The sequence below is a fragment of the Carcharodon carcharias genome, chromosome 20 (assembly GCF_017639515.1).
Source record: "Carcharodon carcharias isolate sCarCar2 chromosome 20, sCarCar2.pri, whole genome shotgun sequence".
Classification (NCBI taxonomy): Eukaryota; Metazoa; Chordata; class Chondrichthyes; order Lamniformes; family Lamnidae; genus Carcharodon; species Carcharodon carcharias.
In genome coordinates this window covers 67,384,063-67,406,029 of record NC_054486.1, presented here as the reverse complement: position 1 = coordinate 67,406,029, position 21,967 = coordinate 67,384,063, and the positions used below count along the sequence as shown (strand labels likewise).

At 45.3% G+C, this 21,967-nt stretch overlaps 1 protein-coding gene, 1 non-coding gene and 1 pseudogene across 4 annotated transcripts in view; 2 read left to right on the top strand and 1 right to left on the bottom strand.

The window, feature by feature from the left end:
• Window positions 1-21,967, bottom strand: part of nin (ninein (GSK3B interacting protein)) — a 189,578-nt gene that overhangs the window by 106,651 nt on the left and 60,960 nt on the right. For all 3 annotated transcript variants that reach the window (XM_041214930.1, XM_041214931.1, XM_041214932.1), the window contains exon 4: window positions 446-600. In XM_041214930.1, the coding sequence (XP_041070864.1) occupies window positions 446-600 (155 nt within the window). The remainder of the gene's footprint in view (window positions 1-445; window positions 601-21,967) is intronic.
• Window positions 6,938-7,056, top strand: LOC121292861. The gene has a single exon (XR_005946355.1). It is a non-coding gene; the product is annotated as a 5S ribosomal RNA (ribosomal RNA).
• LOC121292880 lies at window positions 7,059-7,177 on the top strand (annotated as a pseudogene).

Here is a 21,967-nt window from a genome sequence, read left to right as displayed (position 1 = left end):
CCATTTGCAAAGTTTGGAATCACTTTTAACACCTTAAATTTTGATTTTCTGAAAAAGAGAGAGAGGGAGTACAAGTAAGAAGGGAAATTAAAGCTAATAAAAGGTGATGAGAGTTTTAAATTCGAAAATGCCACACACTGTGTCATCCCCCATTTCCAACCTTACACAAAATGCTGAGACAGGTTTTTTTTTTTACTCCTGCCACCATAAATAAGTAACACAATATATGCTTTTGCAGTAAGTTAAATGTGTATGCTTGGTCTGATTATCTCCTCTCCCTCTAACTCTACTTGAAGACCACACTTAGTCTTGACTCCCTATGTGTAAAATCATGGACAAAAAATCATGGCCTAGGAATTTGCTCGCACCCCAAAACAAAGTTTTAAATTAACTGGAATTTTCCTCAGAAACAACTTGATTAACCACACAAATAATTTCAGCCTACCTCAATATCATCCCCGGAAGGAGCATCTTCAGGTTGTGTAACATCAGCTAAAGGCTCTGTGACTTTGACTTCCATCGAATCCTGAAATTCTGGTGCTGTTCTTCGCCCATATCGTTTCCCATCTTTGACATATTTCGGCTGCACTTCTGTAGAATCTGCGGGCATACAATGCATTGTAATCATTTTAAATTGCATAAGCATTAGCTTTAGAGGCTTTTTAGAGGCTCACCAAGTTTATTCAGTAAATTTCTGAAAACCTGCGTGCACTGACTTAATGATAATCAGTGTCGCAATAAGAATGCTACAATTGACCAGGGTTGTCACTCCTGATCACTATCGAATGTCTTCTATAATAAAAGCAAAATACTGCGGATGCTGGGAATCTGAAACAAAAACAGAAACTGCTGGAAAAACTTAGCAGGTCTGACAGCATCTGTGGAGAGAGAAACAGAGGTAACGTTTTGAGTACATATGACTCTTCTTCAGAGCTGAAGAGAATGAGGAAAGAATCTATCTCTGGTTCTGATGGAACACATTTAATCATTGTAGAATTATAGTAATTGTGTAAATTAAAAATCATAGGATAAATATGGACTTACAGCTAATAATTCAAGCCTTACTCAAGCTTTCTTTCCACATTTAAGAGGGTTATCAAGTTGATATGCTCCAAACATAGTTCAACAGGATACCATGTACTTCTTTTTGGTATAGCAATAACAACATGTATTTGTACAGTGCCTTCAATGTAGTGAAACGTCTCAAGGTGCTTTACAGGAGCACTAACAGACAAAACTTGATACCACGCCACATTAGGAATTATTAGAGCAGATGATTAAAAGCTTGGTCAAAGGTTTTAAGGAATGTCTTAATGGAGGATGAGAGGCCAAGAGGTTTAGGGAGGGAATTCCAGAGCTAAGGTCTTGGCAGCTGAAGGCCTGGCCTGCAATGGTGGAGTGATTAAAATTAGGGATGCTCACAAGGCCGGAATTGGAAGAGCACCTATATTTTGGAGGGTTGTGGAACTAGAGGGGATTATGGAAATAGGGAGAGACGAGGCCAAGGAGAGATTTGAAAACAATTTTTAAAATCGAGGCATTTCCCAACTGTGAGTCAACGTAGGACAGCGAGCACAGGGGTGATAGGTGGTCCTGACAGTTTAGCTTGAGGGCCCAGAGGGGAAGCCAACCTGCTCTTCCTAGTCTACAAGCAGTGCTAAAAAGCACTTAACTGCTGAATCAAGCTTTTCTCACCTCATTTCTGTTGCTGGGATTTCGCAGTCCTGGGCAACTTAACCCTCAACAAATAAATATAGAAAACCGTTAAAATCTGAGGCACACAGCCTTGCTAACATGTTTGAACAACTGACCCTTCGATTAAACCATAATTAGGTACAGTTGTGGTGGATTATGTTTGCGTTTCAGATTTTACAGAATTTAACCCAATTCCCCCCATAGTGTCACACTGGAGTCATCTGTAGGCCAGACCTAACAAGTCCCTCCCTGAAGGACATTAGTGGACTGATTTTTTTAACAACAACAATCCAGCAACTTTCATATCAATTTCCCTGATGCCAGCCCACAAATCATGACATCGATTCAATTCAATTTCACTTTCAGTTTCTAAGCACCAAAGGGCCAGCATCGTCAGTGGAAATTGATCAGCTATCCTCTGCCTCCTCCCAGGGATGCTGCACTGCTCTGCTAATGGGAGAGTTCCTTGAACGACCATTGCTCAAACGCACATACGGATTTGGAGCAGGAGTAGGCCACTCAGCCCCTCAAGCTTGCTCCTCCATTCAATAAGATCATGGCTGATCTGAATGTAACCTCAGCCCCACATTCCTGCCTACTACCGATAACCTTTCACCCCCTTGTTAATCAAGAATCTATCTAGCTCTGCCTTAAAAATATTCAAAGACTGCTTCCACAGCCTTCTGAGAAAGAGAGTTCCAAAGACTCACAACCCTCTGAGAAAAAATTCTCTTCTTCCCCATCTTAAATGAGCAACCCCTTATTTTTGAACAGTGAACCCCAGTTCTAGATTCTCCCACAAGAGGAAACATCCTCTCCACATCTACTCTGTCAAGGCCCCTCAGGATCTTAAAGGTTTCAAATAAGTTGCCTCTTACTCTTCTAAATTCCAGCAGATACAAGCCTAAGTTGTCCAGCCTTTCCTCATGAGACAACCTGCCTATTCCTGGTAATAGTCTAGTGAACCTTCTCTGAACTGCTTTTACATCTTTCTTTAAATCAGGAGTCCGGTACTGTGCTGTACACAGTACTCTAGCATTCCTAATTGCCTGCTGTACCTGCATACTAACCTTTTGTGATTCATGCACTAGGACAACCAGATTTCTCAGAATTTCAGAGCTCTGCAATATCTCACCATTTAGATAATAAGCTTCTTTTTTTATTCTTTCTGCTAGAATGAACGATTTCACATTTGCCCACATTATACCTCATTTGCCAGATCTTTGCCCACTCACTTAACCTATGTCACTTTGTAGCCTCCTTACATCCTCATCATAATTTATTTTCCTACCTATCTTTGTGTCATCAGCAAATTTAGCCACCATTCCTTCGGTTCCTTCATCCAAGTCATTTATATAAATTTTTAAAAGTTAAGGCCCCAGCATTGATGCCTGTGGCACACCATTCATCATATCTACCAACCAGAAAAATACCCATTTATGCCAATTTTCTGCTTCCTGTTAGCCAGCCAATCTTCTATCCATGCCAATATGTTACCCCCTACACCATGAGCTTTTACTTTCTGTAATAACCTTTGATGTGGCACTTTATCAAATATCTTCTGGAAATCCAAGTAGAGCACACCCATGTGACTCCTTCAAAGGACTCCAATAAATTGGTTAAACACGATTTCCCTTATACAAAACCATGCTGACCTTGCCCGATTGCCTTGCATTTTTCTAAGTGCCTGGCTATAACATCTTTAATAATAGCTTTTAACATTTTCCCTATGGCAGATGTTAGGCTACCTGGCCTATAGTTTCCTACTTTCTGTTTCCCTCCCTTTAGGAGTTACATTTGCTATTTTTCAATCTAATGGAACCTTCCCCGAATCTATGGAATTTTGGAAAATTAAAACCAGTGCATCAACTATCTCACTAGCCACTTCTTTCAAGACTTTAGGGTGATGTCCATCTGGACCTGGTGATTTGTCAGCCTGTAGCCCCAACAATTGCTCATTACCACTTCCCTGGATAGTTGTAATTTTCCTCGAGTTCCTCCATCCCTTCCATTTCCTGATTTACAGATATTTCCGGGATGTTACTTGTGTCCTCTATCGTGAAGACCGAAGCAAAATACCTGCTTAATTCATCTGCCATCTCCCCACTTTCCAATATCAATTCTCCAAATGCACTCTCTATATGACCAGCACTCACTTTGTTAACTCTTATCTAAATATCTAAACTCTTACTATCCATTTTTATATTACTAGCTAGCTTTCTCTCAAATTTTCCCTCCTTATTAATCTTTTTGTCATTATTTGCTGTTCGTTATATTCTTTCCAATCTTCTGACCTGCCACTTGTCTTTGTATAATTATATGCTTTTTCTTTAAGTTTGATACTGTCTAACTTTTTTGGTTAACCCTGAATGGTGGCCCCTCCTTTTGGAATTTCTCTTTCTCATTGAAATGTATATATTCGGTGTATTCTGAAATATCCCTTTAACTGTCTGCCACTGAACTTCTACCGACATATCCCTTAACCTCATTTGCCAGTTCCCTTTAGCTAGCTCCACTTTCATGCCCTCATTATTGTCCTTATTTAAGTTTAAAATACCAGTCTTGGATGCACTCATTTCTCCCTCAAAATGAATGTAAAATTCGATCATATTATGATTGCTGCTACCTAGGGGTCCCTTCACCGGGGGTTATCAAATAATCCTACCTTGTTGCTCAATACCAGGTCTAGTATAGCTTACTTTGTGGTTGGCTCCAGAACGTGCTGTTCCAAGAAACTATCCCGAAAACATTCTATGAATTCCTCATCTACACTACCTTTGGCCATCTGATTTTTCCAATCTATATGTAGATTAAAATCCCCCATGATTATTGCTGTACCTTTCTGGCAAGCTACCATTATCTCTTCTTATATACTCTGTCCTACTGTGTAGTTACAATTAGGAGGCCTGTACACCACTCCCACAAGTGACTTCTTGCTTTTATTGTTCCTCATCTCAACCCAAATCGCTTCTACATCCTGCTTTCCTGAACTTAGGTTATCCCTCTCTAATGTGCTAATACCATCATTAATTAACAGAACCACCCTTCCACCTTTTCCCAACTTCCTGTCCTTCCTAAATGCCACATATCCTTCAATATTCATGTCCCAATCTATGTCATCTTGTAGCCATGTCTCTGTAATGGCTACCAGATCATACTTAATTATTATCTATTTGTGCTATCAGTTCATCTGTTTTGTTTCAAACACTACATGCATTTATATACAGGGCCTTTATTTCTGTCCTTTTATTATTTTTCTAGTGTCTAGCCTCATTTGCTGATTTACTCTTAGAATTGTACTCTCTGTCCATTCCTGTCACAGTCTATTTATCATTTTCCATATTAATATCTGTATCTCCACTCTTTGGTTTACCACATCTTCCCCTTTCCCCGCTATTTAGTTTAAAACCCTCTCTACTTCCCTAGTTAGGCGGCTCACGAGGACACCAGCCCCAACGCAGTTCAGGTGTAGACCGTCCCAACAGTACAGGTCCCACTTTCTCCAATACTGGTGTCAGTGCCCCACAAACCAGAACCCACTTCTTCCACACCAGTCTTTGACTCATGCATTCATTTCTCTAATCTTATTTATCCAATTTTCACGTGACTCAGGTAATAATCCAGAAATTATTACCTTTGAGGATCTGCTTCTGAATTTGATGCCTATCTCATCATACTGATAATGTAGAGCCTCCTTCTTTGTTGTTGGTACCTACATGGACCACAACTACTGGATCCTCCCCCCAGCACTTCGAGTACCTTTCCAGCCCTGAGCAGATGTCCTGAACCCTGGCACTGGGCAGACAACAAGCCATCTGGACTCTCCCTCTTTGATACAGGGAACATTGTCAATACCCCTTACTATTATCCCTGACTAACACTACATTCCTTTTTGCTCCCCCCACTTGGATGGCTTCCTGTACCACAGTGCCATGGGCAGTTTGCTCATCCACCCTGCAGACCCCACTCTCATCCAAACAAGCTGAACGAACCTCAAACCTATTGGACAATTGCAGAGGCTCACACTCCTGCTCTCTGGGTCCCCTTACCTGCCTCACTCACAATCACGCCCTCCTGCCCCTGGCCACTGACCAAATCAGGAGACCCTATCCTCAATGATGTGACTGCCTCCTGGTATAAAGCATCCAGGTAACTTTTCCCCTCCCTGATGTGTCGCAGAGTCTGCAGTCAGCCTCCAGCTCAATGACTTTGAGCCAAAGTTCCTTAAGCCGCAAACACTTACTGCTGATGTGTTTGCTCTGAATCACAATGTTATCCAGGAGATCTCACATTCTGCAGCCTTGACACATCACCTGTCTTGCGATCTTCACAGGTGTGTTAAATAAATACTTAATTATATTAATCAGTTATTTAATGTTGCTTTCTTATATATTTGATTAAATTTACCACCAAATTGTGTACTATTTTAAACCTTAGGGATAGAATGGAACTTACCCACTTGCCAGATACTCACCAAACAGCTAACTTCTTTCCCTGTAGTAGAGCAAGAACCAATTTGAGAAAGATAGAAAGAGGAAACGAACAACTCCTTCTCTGCACTCCCCTCTCACCAAATCCAAGCCCTCACTCAGTTTGTCAGCTGCACTCCATTTGCCAAGGTTGTACTAAAGAACCCTGAATTTATAGCAAACTGAACTGGGGGTATAGTCACCAGATTCAACCAGTTAGCTAATTAGCTCCTCAGCTCCTACAGCTGAGAGTGAGTTTACACAATCTGCAAGGCTTGGCCTAAATAGCCAAGTGGTCATGGTACTGGGTTTGTAACCCCAAGATCAAGAGTTCAAATCTCACAATAGCAAACTATGAAACAATGTAACTTCATCTGAAACAGATGGAAACAGGTTTACTCAAAAGAGTATCAAGAGTTCAAATCTCACAATGGTAAACTATGAAACAATGTAACTTCATCTGAAACAGATGGAAACAGGTTTACTCAAAAGAGTATCAAGAGTTCAAATCTCACAATGGCAAACTATGAAACAATCTGGCACTGCAGCTGATCTTAATGAAAAAAAAGGGCTTGGCCTAAATAGCCAAGTGGTTATGGTACTGGGTTTGTAACCCCAAGATCAAGAGTTCAAATCTCACAATGGCAAACTATGAAACAATGTAACTTCATCTGAAACAGATGGAAACAGGTTTACTCAAAAGAGTATCAAGAGTTCAAATCTCACAATGGCGAACAATGTAACTTCATCTGAAACAGATGGAAATGTGTTTTGCCTGCGGCCATACTAGTCTGAAAACGCCCGATCTCGTCTGATATCGGAAGCTAAGCAGACTCAGGCCTGGTTAGTACTTGGATGGGAGACTGCCTGGGAATACCAGGTGCAGTAGGCTTTGCCTACGGCCATACTAGTCTGAAAACGCCTGATCTTGTCTGATCTCGGAAGCTAAGCAGACTCCGGCCTGGTTAGTACTTGGATGGGAGACTGCCTGGCAATACCAGGTGCAGTAGGCTTTGGTCTACTGGTTAGGATTCAGCGCTGTCACCGCCACGGCCTGGGTTCGATTCTTAAAGGCTTGGCCTAAATAGCCAAGTGGTTATGGTACTGGGTTTGTAACCCTGAGATCAAGAGTTCAAATCTCACAATGGCAAACTATGAAACAATGTAACTTCATCTGAAACAGATGGAAACGGGTTTGTACTCGAAAGAGTTACAGATGCTGCCAGACCTGCAGGAGTTAGGAGGCTGGTAAAAAGACCTGGGTATCAAGAGTTCAAATCTCACAATGGTAAACTATGAAACAATGTAACTTCATCTGAAACAGATGGAAACAGGTTTACTCAAAAGAGTATCAAGAGTTCAAATCTCACAATGGCAAACTATGAAACAATCTGGCACTGCAGCTGATCTTAATGAAAAAACATGAATTAACATGTCTCTTTTGCTTGGCCTAAATGGCCAAGTGGTTATGGTACTGGGCTTGTAACCCTAAGATCAAGAGTTCAAATTTCACAATGGCAAACTATGAAACAATGTAACTTCATCTGAAAACAGATGGAAATGTGTTTGTACTCAAAAGAGTTACATTTAAAGCTTGGCCTAAATAGCCAAGTGGTTATGGTACTGGGTTTGTAACCCCAAGATCAAGAGTTCAAATCTCACAATGGCAAACTATGAAACAATGTAACTTCATCTAAAACAGATGGAAACGGGTTTGTACTCGAAAGAGTTACAGTCACTTTGAAAACTCCAAATCAAGAGTTCAAGTCTCACAATGGCAAAACTATGAAACAATGTAACTTCATCTGAAACAGATGGAAACGGGTTTGTACTTGGAAGAGTTACACAATCTGCAAGGCTTGGCCTAAATAGCCAAGTGGTTATGGTACTGGGTTTGTAACCCCAAGATCAAGAGTTCAAATCTCACAATGGCAAACTATGAAACTATGTAACTTCATCTGAAACAGATGGAAACGGGTTTGTACTCGAAAGAGTTACACAAACTGCAAGAAAGAACGAATTTAGCTGGCTTATACAGTACTTTCCAGTTACTGCTAATTACAGATTAGATTTGAAGTGCAAAATTTAAGAACAACACTTAAAACTCCCCTCTTACCAAACTCCAAGTCTTCACTCAGTTTGTCAGCTGTACTCCGTTTGCCCACCATCTTCACTTCACCAGTCCCAACCTAAGTTTATCATTATTACTGTGCTGCACAATTGTAGCAATTTTAAGCTCATGCCTATGAATGTCCATAGGGTAGCTGCCACCATTTTACAGTCCGCTCTGAATTGGAACCCTACAAGAATGAACTTTAAAGTATAAATCAGAGATACATAATAATAAGCCTAAACGCAAATGGAGGTATTTCTGTCGAAGGGTCATGAGGACTCAAAACGTCAACTCTTTTCTTCTCCACCGATGCTGCCAGACCTGCTGAGTTTTTCCAGGTAATTCTATTTTTATTTTATATAATACATTTCTAAATTATATTATTTACAATTGTTATGGCATAACTTTTTATTCTTGCTGCAATATTGCTCCCGTCTTCTCTTAAAAGGTATCTGGATGCTTAAAAGGCACTGGATGCTGAGTCATCCAGTGGAGCTCAGGTGGTCAGTTTGCAAGTATTGGCCTTTATGGTGCCATTACAACTGAACCTAGTCCTGTTTTTATCAAACATGCACACTTGTCAACTTTAACAGGTCAGGTGGGCCTTGCGGGAGCGGCAGCGATCAGGTCTGCGCTGCATTTTTATGCGGGCTGCTCAATTAAGGCCCACCCAGCGTGAATCACGGCTCCCGAGGACAGCAGGAGTGGGCGGGTGGCGGCGGGACTGCAATGACCACCAGGTCCAATGGCGACCCGATGGCCTGTTTTAAAAAGCTCCTGCAGCCTTTCAAAGGCTGTGAATCACGGCCAGTGAAAGGGCTCCCCATAGCGCTGCTGGTGAGCAGGCCAGGCAGGAGGGTAGGGCAGTGGGGCCATTGTGCCCCTCATTTTTCTGACGATTGCTATGCTGCCCTACTCGAGGAGGTGGCAGCACGGTCGGAGGTTCTCGTACCCCAGGATGGGAGGAGGAGGAGGAGGAGGAGGAGGAGGAGGAGGAGGAGGAGGCGCCCCCCCCCCCCCCCCCCCCCCCCCCCACACCCCACCCACATGGCCAAACGTGCCTGGGAGGAGGTGGCAGAGATCTTGAGCTCCTGTGACGTGGTGCGACGCACCTGAATCCAGTGTCACAAGAGCTTCAATGACTTGTTGCGCTCAGGAAGCGTGAGGACCATGATGGCATTGGTCACTTAACCCAGCAGGTAGGCTCCCCCCCGCCCCCTCCGCCACAAGTCTGTGTGTACTGACAGCAATGAATCATTGGTGGCATGTGTCCTTCGCTGGGTGGGCCAGCAGGTATTACCCATGCCAAGATCACCCTGAGAGGGTGGTGAAGACATGGGTTCTGCACCTGCAACATGTGCTACACTGAGACCCACATTATTGTTTTGGGGGCAACCTGGAAGATCTGCACTTAGGTGCAGTGCTGGAACTCCAGGACATGTCAAAGTCAGGGTGATGACATGCTGGGAGGGGAGATTCAAACTGGCATGGCACCGTTTTGCGGGGGGGGGGGGGGGTGTGGAGGCCCCAGGCCTAGCATCTTTGGGTGAGTGTTCAGCAGCAGCAGGGTGAGGAGGCTTTGGAGCCCTCCAATGTCCCACTCTGGTTGGGGTGGGCTGTCCGCAAAGAGAATCCAGGTACAAGTAGCACTAATCAATGTTCTTCTCTCCTTTTCAGGAGAAGAAAGCACATAATGCCACCGAGCGGATGAGGACTGGTGGAGGGTCGGCACAGTTGGCAATTCTCAGCCATTTCGAGCAGGAGACCCTAGATCCCAGGTCCACCGGTGTCGGTGAGGCTGGGGTGGCACAGGCAGTGGTCACCATTGTTCTCCCAACAACCATGGCGGCAGTGTTGAATGTTCAGTGATTGAAGTTTGCAACATGGCTTCACCATTGCTTATGGAAGGATGAAGGATGAGGAATGATCCAGAGGACAGGGAAGCACATTGACATTGGATCAGTTAACTTGGAGACGATGTCCTTGTTCTTCCTTTCAGCATCAGCAGAGCAGGGCCAGGAGGAGAGCAGCAGGGACCCCCTCTCACACCTGAGGGCCCTGAATTCTCAGACTCGCCGACGTCACACTATCTCTGCCAGGCAGGCACCAGCGCAGATACCAGCAACTCGGTGGGAATTAGAACATCGGCTAGTGTCCTGGGGAATGGGATGAGGGCACTTCACAGTTGCTGGAGGAGCTGGCAGAGACAGAGACTGCCGATGGCACCAGCATTCGGAGGACTGCAGGGGACTGCAGTCGGTGGCTGATGCTGTGCCTCTGGAGTCGTCTGCGACGCAGCAAATGTGGCCGGGTGTGCGGGACCATTTATTGGAGATATATGAGGCTATGCTTTGCTTGGTGTCCATGGGAGAGGAATCTATGCGGACCATCGCCGATGCAATGAGCCTCATGGCCGAGTGTCCTTCATGGACAGATTGGTAACTCTCATGGAGGGGTTCCTCAGACCAATCAGGGCTTCCCGAGAATGTGCTCGGACCAGCAAGCCCCCACATCGGCATTGACCTCAGCTGGTCAGTGCCAGTGTAGGAGATAATCTGGGGACCAAGTTTCCCAGCTCGGTGCCCATCCATCCACGGTGAGCAGGGAGGTCCGAAGCAACCTCATGTCGGCGCAACAGCTGCCTGTCATCTCTGCGGGCTCCTCTCAGGGTGCTCCAGTTGAGGGCGGGAGTTCCTCCGCCCCTCTGCCAGTAACCGTTGCATCTGATGAGGCTGCGACAACTGGGGAGATGCCAGCTGTGGAACTGGCTGCTCCCTCCCAGGCAGGGCCAGCACAGGCTCCACAGGCCAGAGGACGACCGCTAAGGTCATCGGGGCTGACAGGACAGCAGAGTGAGCAGACTGTCTCAGCTGCCACTCCCAGCGAGGGGGCAGCACCAAGACATAGTATCCAAAAACATAAACATAAGGCACCTTAGGCACACCATGGGTTTATCACTGGTGCTTTTGTGTTGGTCCGCAGCCCGCAATGAGGTCTTTATGAGTTGGTGTGATGTTTTACAACTTTATCATTTTGTTTTCTTAAGTTCCTTTTGTTACAATATTAAATTCAGACATGTCACCATGGCTGAGGGTGCCTCTTTTTTTCTACAGGTGTATGGTTTCCAAAAATGTTATGAGTGATTTGTGGGGCATTCAGCTTTATTAACAAGGGCCTCAGTTAATGTTCCTATCCAGGCAGATTTTGCACTCAGGTATTGAGTATGGAGCCTACAGCCCAGGCATGTCCTGGAGGTCCATATGCGGTGTGTTAGCTGAAGGTTCATTCAATTAAAGCCTCCCAGGTGTCCCTGCCTCCCTGGAGTGTGCCTGGGTCAGCGTCTACCCCCTTAGCATTTCCCTGTGTGTGCTCATCCTCGGACTCACTGCTGGACTCATGGTGTGCAGCCGCAGCCACTGCATCTACATCTTTGGCATCCCCCCTTTCCAGTGCAAGATTGTGGAGAGCGCAGCATGCAACCACTATCACCGACACACAATCTGGGGGGGTACTGGAGTATGCCCCCGAGCGGTCCAGGCATCGGAAGTGCATTTTGAGAAGACCGATCGTTCTCTCCACTACAGCCCTTGTGGTGCCGTGGCTCCTATTGTAGCGCTGCTCAGCTTCTGTTCTTGGATGGCGGAGAGGCGTCATGAGCCACCTTCTGAGGGGATAGCCCTAGTCACCGTGTGGCCATCCATCCAGGCAGGTTGGAGCACTGAACGGCCCCGGCACCTAGGAGTGCCTGAAGGTGTAGGTGCCGTGAGAACTGCTTGGGTACCTTGCACAGACTTGTAGAATCAGCAACCTGTGATCACACACTTTCTGCACGTTCATGGAGTGGAAGCCCTTCCTGTTGACGAAGGCACCGGACTCACCTGCTAGCGCCTTGATGGCCTCATGTGTACAGTCGATTGCACCCTGGACGTGGCGGAAGACAGCAATGGTTGTAAAACCTCTGGCTCATTGTGTCTGGCTTGCCTGGTCTCAACGGTAGTGGATGAAGGTCAACGCACGTCTGAACAGAGCGTCTGTAACCTGCTTGACACAAGTGTGGACAGCTGATTGGGAGATATCGCAAAGATCACCCACCAATCCCCGGAAGGAGCCAGAGGCATAGGAATTGAGAGCAGCTATGACCTTTAGAGCCAGCGGCATGGGGTGTCCACCCACAGAGTTCACGGAGATCTCAGACCCAATCATCTGACAAATATAGTTGACTGTCTCCCTTACTAACCTCTGGGGGCTAGTGTCAAAATTGGGAGAGCTGTCTCACAGACTAGTCATGCAATAGCTTGACATAGTCATCCTCAGGGAATCATATCTTACAGACAATGTCCCACACACCATCAACACCACCTGAGGGTAGGTCCTGTCCCACTGGCAGGACAGGCCCAGCAGAGATGGCGGCACAATGGTATACAGTCAGGAGGGAGTTGCCCTGGGAATCCTCAACATCAGCTCAGGACCCCATGAAGTCTCATGGTATCAGGTCAAACATGGGCAAGGAAACCTTGTGCTGATTACCACGTAGCGCCCTCCCTCAGCTGATAAATCAGTGCTTCTCCACATTGAACATCACTTGGAGGAAGCACTGAGGGTGGCAAGGGCGCAGGATGTACTCTGGGTGGGGACTTCAAAGGTGGCACCACCACGGACTGAGCCCTAAAGGATGTAGTTACTAGATTGGGGCTGCAGCAGGTGGTGAGGGAACCAACAAGAGGAAAAAACATACTTGACCTCATCCTCACCAACCTGCTTACTGCAGATGCATCTGTCCATGACAGTATTTGTAAGAGTGATCACTGCACAGTCTTTGTGGAGACGAATTCTGGCCTTCACATTGAGGATACCCTCCATCGTGTTGTGTGGCACTACCACCATGCTAAATGGGATAGATTTCGAATGGATCTGGCAACTCTAAGACTGGGCATCCATGAGGCGCTGTGGACCATCTGCAGCAGCAGAATTGTACTCGAGCACAATCTATAACCTCATTGCCTGGCATATCCCCCGCTCTGCCATTACCATCAACCCTGGTTCAATGAAAAAAGCAGGCAGGCATGCCAGGAGGAGCACCAGCGAAACCTAAAAATGAGGTGTCAACCTGAAGCTACAACACATGACTACTTGTGTGCCAAACAGCATAAGCAGCAGGTGATAGACAGAGCAAAGCAGTCCCACAACCAATGGATCAGATCTAAGCTCTGCAGTCCTGCCACATCCAGTCGTGAATGGCGGTGGACAATTAAATAACTCACTGGAGGAGGAAGCTCCACAAATATCACCATCCTCAATGATCATCAGTGCAAACGATAAGACTGAAGCATTTGCTACAATCTTCAGCCAGAAATGCCAAGTGGATGATCCATCTCAGCCTCCTCTGGAGGTCCCCATTATCACAGATTCCAGTCTTCAGCCAATTTGATTCACTTCATCTGATATCAAGAAACAGCTGAAGACACTAGATACGGCAAAGGCTATGGTCCCTGACAATATTCCATAAAAAGTACTGAAGACTTGTGCTCCAGACCCTGCTGCACCCCTACCTAAGCTGTTCCAGCACAGCTACAACACTGGCATCTGCCCGCTATGTGGGAAATTGCCCAGGTATGTTCTGTACACAAAAAGCAGGACAAATCCTTCTGGGCCAATTATCACCCCATCAGTCTACTCTTGGTCATTAATAAAGTGATGAAAGGGGTCATCAACAGTGCTATCAAGCAGCTGTTGCTTAGCAATACTTTGCTCACTGATACCCAGTTTGGGTTCCACCAGGACCACACAGCTCCTGACCTCATTACAGCCTTAGTTCAAATGTGGACAAAAGAGCTGAACTCCCGAGGTGAGGTGAAAGCGACTGCCCCTGAATCAAGACAACAGTTGACAGAGTGTGGCATCAAGGAGCCCTAGCAAAACTGGAGTCAATGGGAATCAGGGGAAAAAGTCTCCACTGGTTGCAGTGATACCTAGCACAAAGGAAGATGGTAGTGGTTGTTGAAGGTCAGTCATCTCAGCTCCAGGACATCACTGCAGGAGTTCCTCAGGGTAGTGTCCTCTGCCCAACCATCTTCAGCTGATGATTGCACAATGTTCAGCACCAGTCGCAACTCCTCAGATACAGAAGTAGTTCATATCCAAATGCAGCAAGACCTGGACAATATCCAGGCTTGAGCTGACAAGTGGCAAGTAACATTCATGCCGCACAAGTGCCAGGCAATAACCATCCCCAACAAAAGAGAATCTAACCATCACTCCTAGGCATTCAATGGCATTACCATCACTATCAACACCCTGGGAGTTAACATTGACCAGAAACTGAATTGGACTAGCCATAAATACTGTGGCTACAAGAGCAGGTCAGAGGCTGGGAATCCTGCGTCAAGTAACTCACCTCCTGACTCCTCAACGCCTGACCACCATCCACAAGGCACAAGTCAAAAGTGTGAAGGAATACTCTCCACTTGCCTGCATGAGTGCAGCTCCCACAATATTCAAGAAGCTTGACACCATCCAGGACAAATAAGCCTATTGGCACTACATCCACAAACATTCACTCCCTCTACCACTGAAGCACAATAGCAGCAGTGTGTACTATCTACAAGATGCACTGCAGGAATTCACCAAGGCTCCTTAGACAGCACCTTCCAAACCCACGACCACTACCATCTAGAAGGGCAAGAGCAGCAGAGACATGGAAATACCATACCACCGCCTGGAAGTTCCCCTCCAATCATTCACCATCTTGACTTGGAAATATATCACTGTTCCATCGTTGTCGCTGGGTCAAAATCCTGGAACTCCCTTCCTAACAGTACTGTGTGTGCAGCAGTGCAAGAAGGCAGCACACCACCACCTTCCCTAGGGCAACTAGGGATGGGAAATAAATGCTCGCCCAGCCAGCAAAGCCCACATCCCGTGAATGAATTAAAAAAAAACTGCTGATCTGTATATTTCCTCAACCTCTTCATTCTGCCTCTTCAAGCCTAATCCAGCATACGTAGCGTACAGATTCAACAATCCCTCTCAGTCAATGCATGTCTTCACATTCCCATCTGTCTATTCACCCTGAGCTTCATCCTTATGTTAATTATATCTTAAATAATTCCAAGGTATTTGATATAGCATCCAATCAAAGTATGATCAGTCTTCTTTGTGAAGGACCCACATCCTTGTGCAATGTCATGTCTCTCACTCTCTCATATTCGCCCCCAAAAATACCTCATCATTCTATCTGTTCAACCCATGGCATTACTCTCACTCATAGGTCTTTATTTCCCTCCTTGCAGAAGAGAGCACAGGACACAAAGAAGCAGAGAACTGGGGGTGACCCTCCAGCCATCCCTCAACTGACAGCTACAGAGTAGCATCAGCATACCTGACCACCGGTGATGGGGTCTCCCAGCTACCTGGTGACAGGATTAAACATCACACAACCACATGACACATAACATCAAGTCAGCGCGAGTGAATGTTAACGGCAAGTGAAATATGATCATACGCATAATCATCACTTAAAACATTCTTAACTTGACAGTTCTAATTCAATCTCCCATAGGGCCTTCAAACGGCCAGCAGGAGGTGACCAGGAGGACATCAACGACTCCTGTTGTGAAACCATACTTTATATCAAAATATTATTTTTGAATTTAGTGGGTGGAAACACCAAACTGATTTTTGAAAAAAAGACTATGGCCACTTTCCAGTGGTTTGGGATCAGTCAAAGATGGCTACACATTTGCATCACTGTGCCGTCACCCATACATCAACGTACATTCCAAAACTACTGAAATGGAGACAACAGCCAGAATTTTCCAGCCCCTCCCACCGGCGGGATCAGATGTGAACAGAGATTTCAATAGCTCACCGGCTCTGCCACGGGGGAACCCACCGTGGAGGGGCTGGAAAATTCCAGCCAACCTGTCTGCAAAACTGCACCAGGAATAATGGCCTTGAAAAAGAGATGAAAGGGGGCCATCTGCTATCCCATCAGCAAAGCATCCAGATAATCACCTGACTACTCAACTGGGTGAAGGCAAACCATTGGACATAATCACTTGGACAATGGAACCTGGACTGTGAAAGGAATTCCTAGCTATGATCTAATCAAGGTAATTGGAATACACCAGCCACAACCATACTTGGGTCATTGGGCATTTAGGGAGAGAAGGTCATGTGACAAGCTAACCCTATGTGTGTTTTAAGCACCTATTTCCTCTGGTAGAATTGGACTGAGACACTGAAGGAACAAGACCCTGAGTGGGTTCCTTGCTTCCATCTCTCTCTCCCCCCAACTTACAAGATGAACCCAGTCTATTGATTTTGACCATCCAGGTGCCGCAGGTGGGGATTTAAAAAGATTTCAACCCAGCAGTGCTGTCTCCAGAACATCAGATAAATCATTCATCTGCAGCTTTAAACTGCCTCAACACCAAAAACAGCAGGACCGCTGAGTGAAAACAGCAAGACCGCAAGGTTCAGCCTGAAGCCAGCTGAGTCACTAACCTTCAAAAGCAGTATACTCCTTTAATTTTACTGGACCCTAAATTACTTAATCTACCCTCTTCACTCTGTAATCCATCTGTGTGTGTGTGAACTTCGAGCGTGTGTGGATGAGAATGTCAGAGTGTTTTTTATTATTTTACTTAGAATGGGTCAAGTATAATAAAAACTATCCTCTTTCCCTTTTAAAAACCGAAAACCTGTCGGATAGTATCTTTTATGGTCACAGCACATAAACAGTTAAACATTCACAGAAGTATATCCATTTTAACAATAATCTGTTGCAGTCAAAAGGAGTAGGGGGAAAAGAGGGAAGCCATTCAATCCCTCCTCACCTCCGCATCATAACACTTCTCAGAGGAGGTCAGCCACTCTTGAGGTGTACCACCTCAGGCTCATGAACCAGCTCAGGTACTTACACTTTGGTGGGACCAGAAAGGATGATAATTGGGTTTCCACCTGGTGTTTCACACATCACAAGTGAGCAACAGCATATGGCAGATCCACGTAGGAGGCTGCAAGATGCTCCAAACTCTGCACGGCTGAATGCAGATGCTGTACCTCAGGGCTGTCAATGAAAAGGATACTTCTAGAACAGCAGTGAGGAATGTGCGATATACTGGCAGTCTTTCCAGCTGCACTATGTACAATTACAGAGAGATTGGAGGAGTCCATCTCAAGTATGAACGTCATGATGTTCCACGTGTTTGAAATGACATCTTCATCAATGGCAAGAATGATCCCCTGCATGGTGCATCAAACATGGTGATCAAATGAGTGCATGCAGTCCATGGTATGAATGCTCCTATAAGAAAGATAAATTATACCTTTGAAGATTAGTGTGGTGATCAACGACCAAAGTGTACTACAGCACATTGATAGCAAGGAAATGTGGATGGACCATAAGAGGGATGATGGTGAAGGGGGACGTGGAAATAGGGGCTCCACACACAACATTCCCACTTCTCACCTCAGACAGTATCTCACATTCTGCCTCTTGAGCCGAAGGCTGTGTCAGCCGTGCACAGGTGCCGTTGGAGCAGTTGTCGCTAATGCTCTCATGGGCTCCAAAACCTAGACCAACATTGGCCAAGAACATGTCGGTAGTCGGAGTGAGGGTCTAAGCAGCCTGCATGTAACACTGCTGAAGTCACAGGGGTTGTGCATTAGGAAAAGGAAGAATAAAGATTAGTAGTTGCACAAGGTTCTCCACATAGCTGTGCAAAACAACATTAGACTGGCAAGTTTCTGTTTTATTATTGAACTAAATAACTAGTATTTCCACCACTTTCTCATCTTGCCCATTTTTGGCTGCTGTCTGACAAGTGGCCTTTGCACGTGTGATGAACACCAAGACGTGAATTGATGCTGAGCAATGGGCAGGGGGGGGGGGGTGTTGCAAAAAGGAATGATCAGTTGCTAATAGTATTGTTTTGTGTTAGTGCCACTGGGGTGGGGGGCAATAGCATTTGTATGTGCTTGTCAGATGGGTGCACTGGTGGGCCCTTACTGAACCTTGCATTAACAAGGGCATCCTGGGTATCAATATGAGCCACTGCTGGTAAATTGGCTACATCAGGGTCTGTCTCCTCCTCCTCCTCAGAATCATCTGACAAGGGGCTCTGGGCTCTAGATCTTGAGGTTTCGACCTGCAGGAGGAATAATGTTGCGCAGAGCCTGCACACAGATGAGCTCCCAGTGTTGGAGAACCCTGAGGCATTGCAGAGACATGAGCAGATAACGAAGGAGTCCATATGCTCTATTATGACTGAGTTTTGAGCTAAGTATGAGTTAAGTATGTTGACCAGTGTATCCATTAGCCCTCAAGGCTCCCCAATGTGTTCACAGCAGCTGCACCATGACGTCCCAGACACTGCCTATTCCCAGTGCCTGCTATGGAAAATTCAAAATGGCTCATCTGAGGCCTTTTAAGGAGCAACGAGCTCGACAACCACTTAATTGAAGATGTGTAGGTTGCCAGCTCCCAGCCTCCATCATGAAAATTGCTTTGCATTCTGGAGATGTCAGTATCCAGTGAAGCCTTCCACGAATGCGATTTTCTATGCACAGCTGCACTTATGCTCGCCCCCACGAGCAACTGAAAATCCAGCCCATGATGTCTGGGAATTGATTCCAAACATAACTTGGTGGACAGGCGGTGTGTGGAAACAGGAAGGGAACTCATGTTCCACTGCTCCAATGCACCATGGATTGGTACCACAGTGAACTGTCTCATAATACTACACCATTGTCTTTATTATAAGAGACCTGGTCCTTCATGTAGGATGAACAACATTGTGGTAGGTAAATTCATACTTTATTGGTTCCTGCTTGCAGTAAAGGTTTGTCATGTAACACAAGTACAGCTTGCACAGAAAAGAGGAAACCTTGTAAACAAACAATCATTGGCTATAAAAGAATTGCAGAAATAGACTACTTATAAGTGTAATCTAGTTATCATTATGACTCAATAACTGTTGTGCTTTACCCACATGAGTCAGCATCAAGAAAATTCCTGTGACGTTAACAAATGTGTCAATACAACATTGTTGAACTAAGTGACATATTTCAATTTTAAAAGTAGTTATGAAGTTTAACACAAAAGATTGTGATTCCATTCAGGAAACCATTAGTTCTACCAGTATGATTCTCATCTCAGATCATTAACAATGTTCAGCAAGCGAAATCATAACATCAATTCCCTGCTGCTTCCTCATGTCTGTGAATATATTTTTCAAGTGTTTATCACATTTTTACCCCAAACATTTTTTTTCCCCAAATCGATTTTTTTTTTTAGATCAGTGTGGAAACTCATCACCAAATTTATAAATCCCCAATTCAAACGAATAGGATACTTACACCCATTAATGTGGTTGTTGTCTGCTCAATTTGGAGTACACACTTTCTTCTCTACAGGACACATCGTTCTTACACAACTCTGAAAATTTAGCTGCAGGTTGCTGTTGTCAAGGAATCCTCAGGCATAAACAAGGGTAATATTTGAGTTTAATTAACTAATACTATACAGCTTACTGGTACAGGGCATTGATAAGCTTCTCCACTGCTTGTCCTAGCTCTTGTGACATTTCTTCACAGCTTTACCTGGAGCCCAGAGGGAATACTCCCAGCCCTCAGTGACATCTACCCATTTATATCCCACTAATCAGCTAGGTTAGTTGTCGGTCAATAATGGTGCCCTAGATTACAGAGGACCTGTCCAATTCATATGATTAAATTTACCATGAAGGTTAACTTGGTTGAGTTTCTGTTGTCAGGTGTTCCATTTCAGCGTCATCTCATCCTGAAAGAGAGCCCACTTTGTTCTCCCTCTCCCAGACTAGTAGCCACTAGCTGGTTATCAGGTCTGTGTTTTCACCAGGTAGAGAGCAGGGAGCAGGACTTTCTTACAAGCAGCATGATGAGAAATAAAATTCACCTTAAAATGTGTAATACTCCTTCCTTCTGACAACAGCACAACAGTCATTGGCCACCAGACCTATAGTTGCAGCAGCAAGCTTTGGGCAGAACTTTACAATCCCCCAGGGGCCACAAGTGGTGGGTTGGGGGGTGTGTAAAATTCTGCAGGTGACTTTCCTGACGCCTACCCACCCATTACCGACCCCACTGCGATTTTACATGTGGCAGGTGACGCCCATGGCAGCCTGCCTGCCCATGCCCCAATTGGGGCCCTTAAGTGACAATTTTTCATCCAGTGGTGGGTGGGGCTGGTGGAGCCAGAAGGTTTAGCCTGCTCAGGCCTCAGGCAGGAAAGGTGTGGGGTGCCTCCTTCATGGCCCCCTTTTCTGATTGGGGGGGTGGGGGGGGGGCTGCACCCTTCACCCAGGCCTGGGTGTCTCTTCTCACCCTGGTCTTTCAATGCCATTCCCCATTCCCCTTGCCCCACTTGGAGTCTCCTGTCCTGGCCCTGCTGAGAGATCCCAGACCTACCTTGCATCCAGCTCCTGGCTCTTCTTTGCTGGGACTGGACACTCTAATGGCCGTTGCTGGGACTAGAGAGCTGCCAGCTAATCTGATGGCTGGCAGCTCTCAGAGGCTGGATTTCTTCCTCAGATGGGGGCAGCAGGCCTATCCCCAGTCAATGAATGCTCCTCAGAGCATTAAATAACTTGGGGCAGTCATCGGGTGCGGCAGTGAGTTCCCTGCCGACTTTTTTTGATAGTGGAGCAGGAAACCCCGTCACCCATTAAATTCTGCCCTTTGTCTTTCTTGACTATGCAACTATGAGAATGACTTAATGACTTCCTTTCTAGCATACTCAAAAACAGGTTTGTATACTCCAGCCACTGCTCCTTTTTGCCAACGATCTACCTCACAACTTGCTCCTGAACTCTGCATGTGGAATGCAGGAATCCCTCAATTGCATGCCTTGGAGTTCTGAATCAAAAAGGACTATTTGAAAATACCATGTATGTCACAATCTTAACCTATATTGCGATTTTGAATTTAATGAAGACAGATAGTAAGACCAAAAGTGCCTTCCTCCTTTTCTCAGTACGATCCTGGAGGATTGTGCTCAGGCTGAAGTTAGCATCCACTTAAAATGAATCAATAACTGAGTCAGGCCTTCCTTACAGTTTCCGCTCAGTACTCTTGAACCATGCAAGGCTATAACATGTACTTTGGGGCTCTGACCACCATATCCCATTGTTCAAGAGGTTGTGTACAGCACACTAGATCCTGAGGGTGATTCTGTCAGCAACAAACATCAACGTAAGGAGTATTGCTATATTTTCAGAACTGCTCCCAAGATTGTCCCATACAATGCCAGTCATGGATGAGGACAGCAAATAAATATTTTTAACCTCTCCCTTCCTACTTCTAGCTGTAATGCTAAATTTATGTCCCTTTGATATATATCCATTACTCTCACAAATCCATTTTTAATTTCAAATACTTTCATTTGATGTTCCACTAAAGTCCTCTGCTCCAGTGATTACATCCCTGGTTTCCTTCATCCCTACAATCTACGTAGTACCTTAAACATGGTGCCAATATCATTTTGATATCCTCCAATATTCTTTATAAAATGTTAATTAGGTATCTATTAATAAAGTGGATTCTGGATAAATACGTGATCAAAGTATTTGCTCCAAGCTGCAATTATCACTCTCTCCTTTCATATGCATACTCAGATAGAACTAATTGAGCGAGACACGTTAGCAGGATT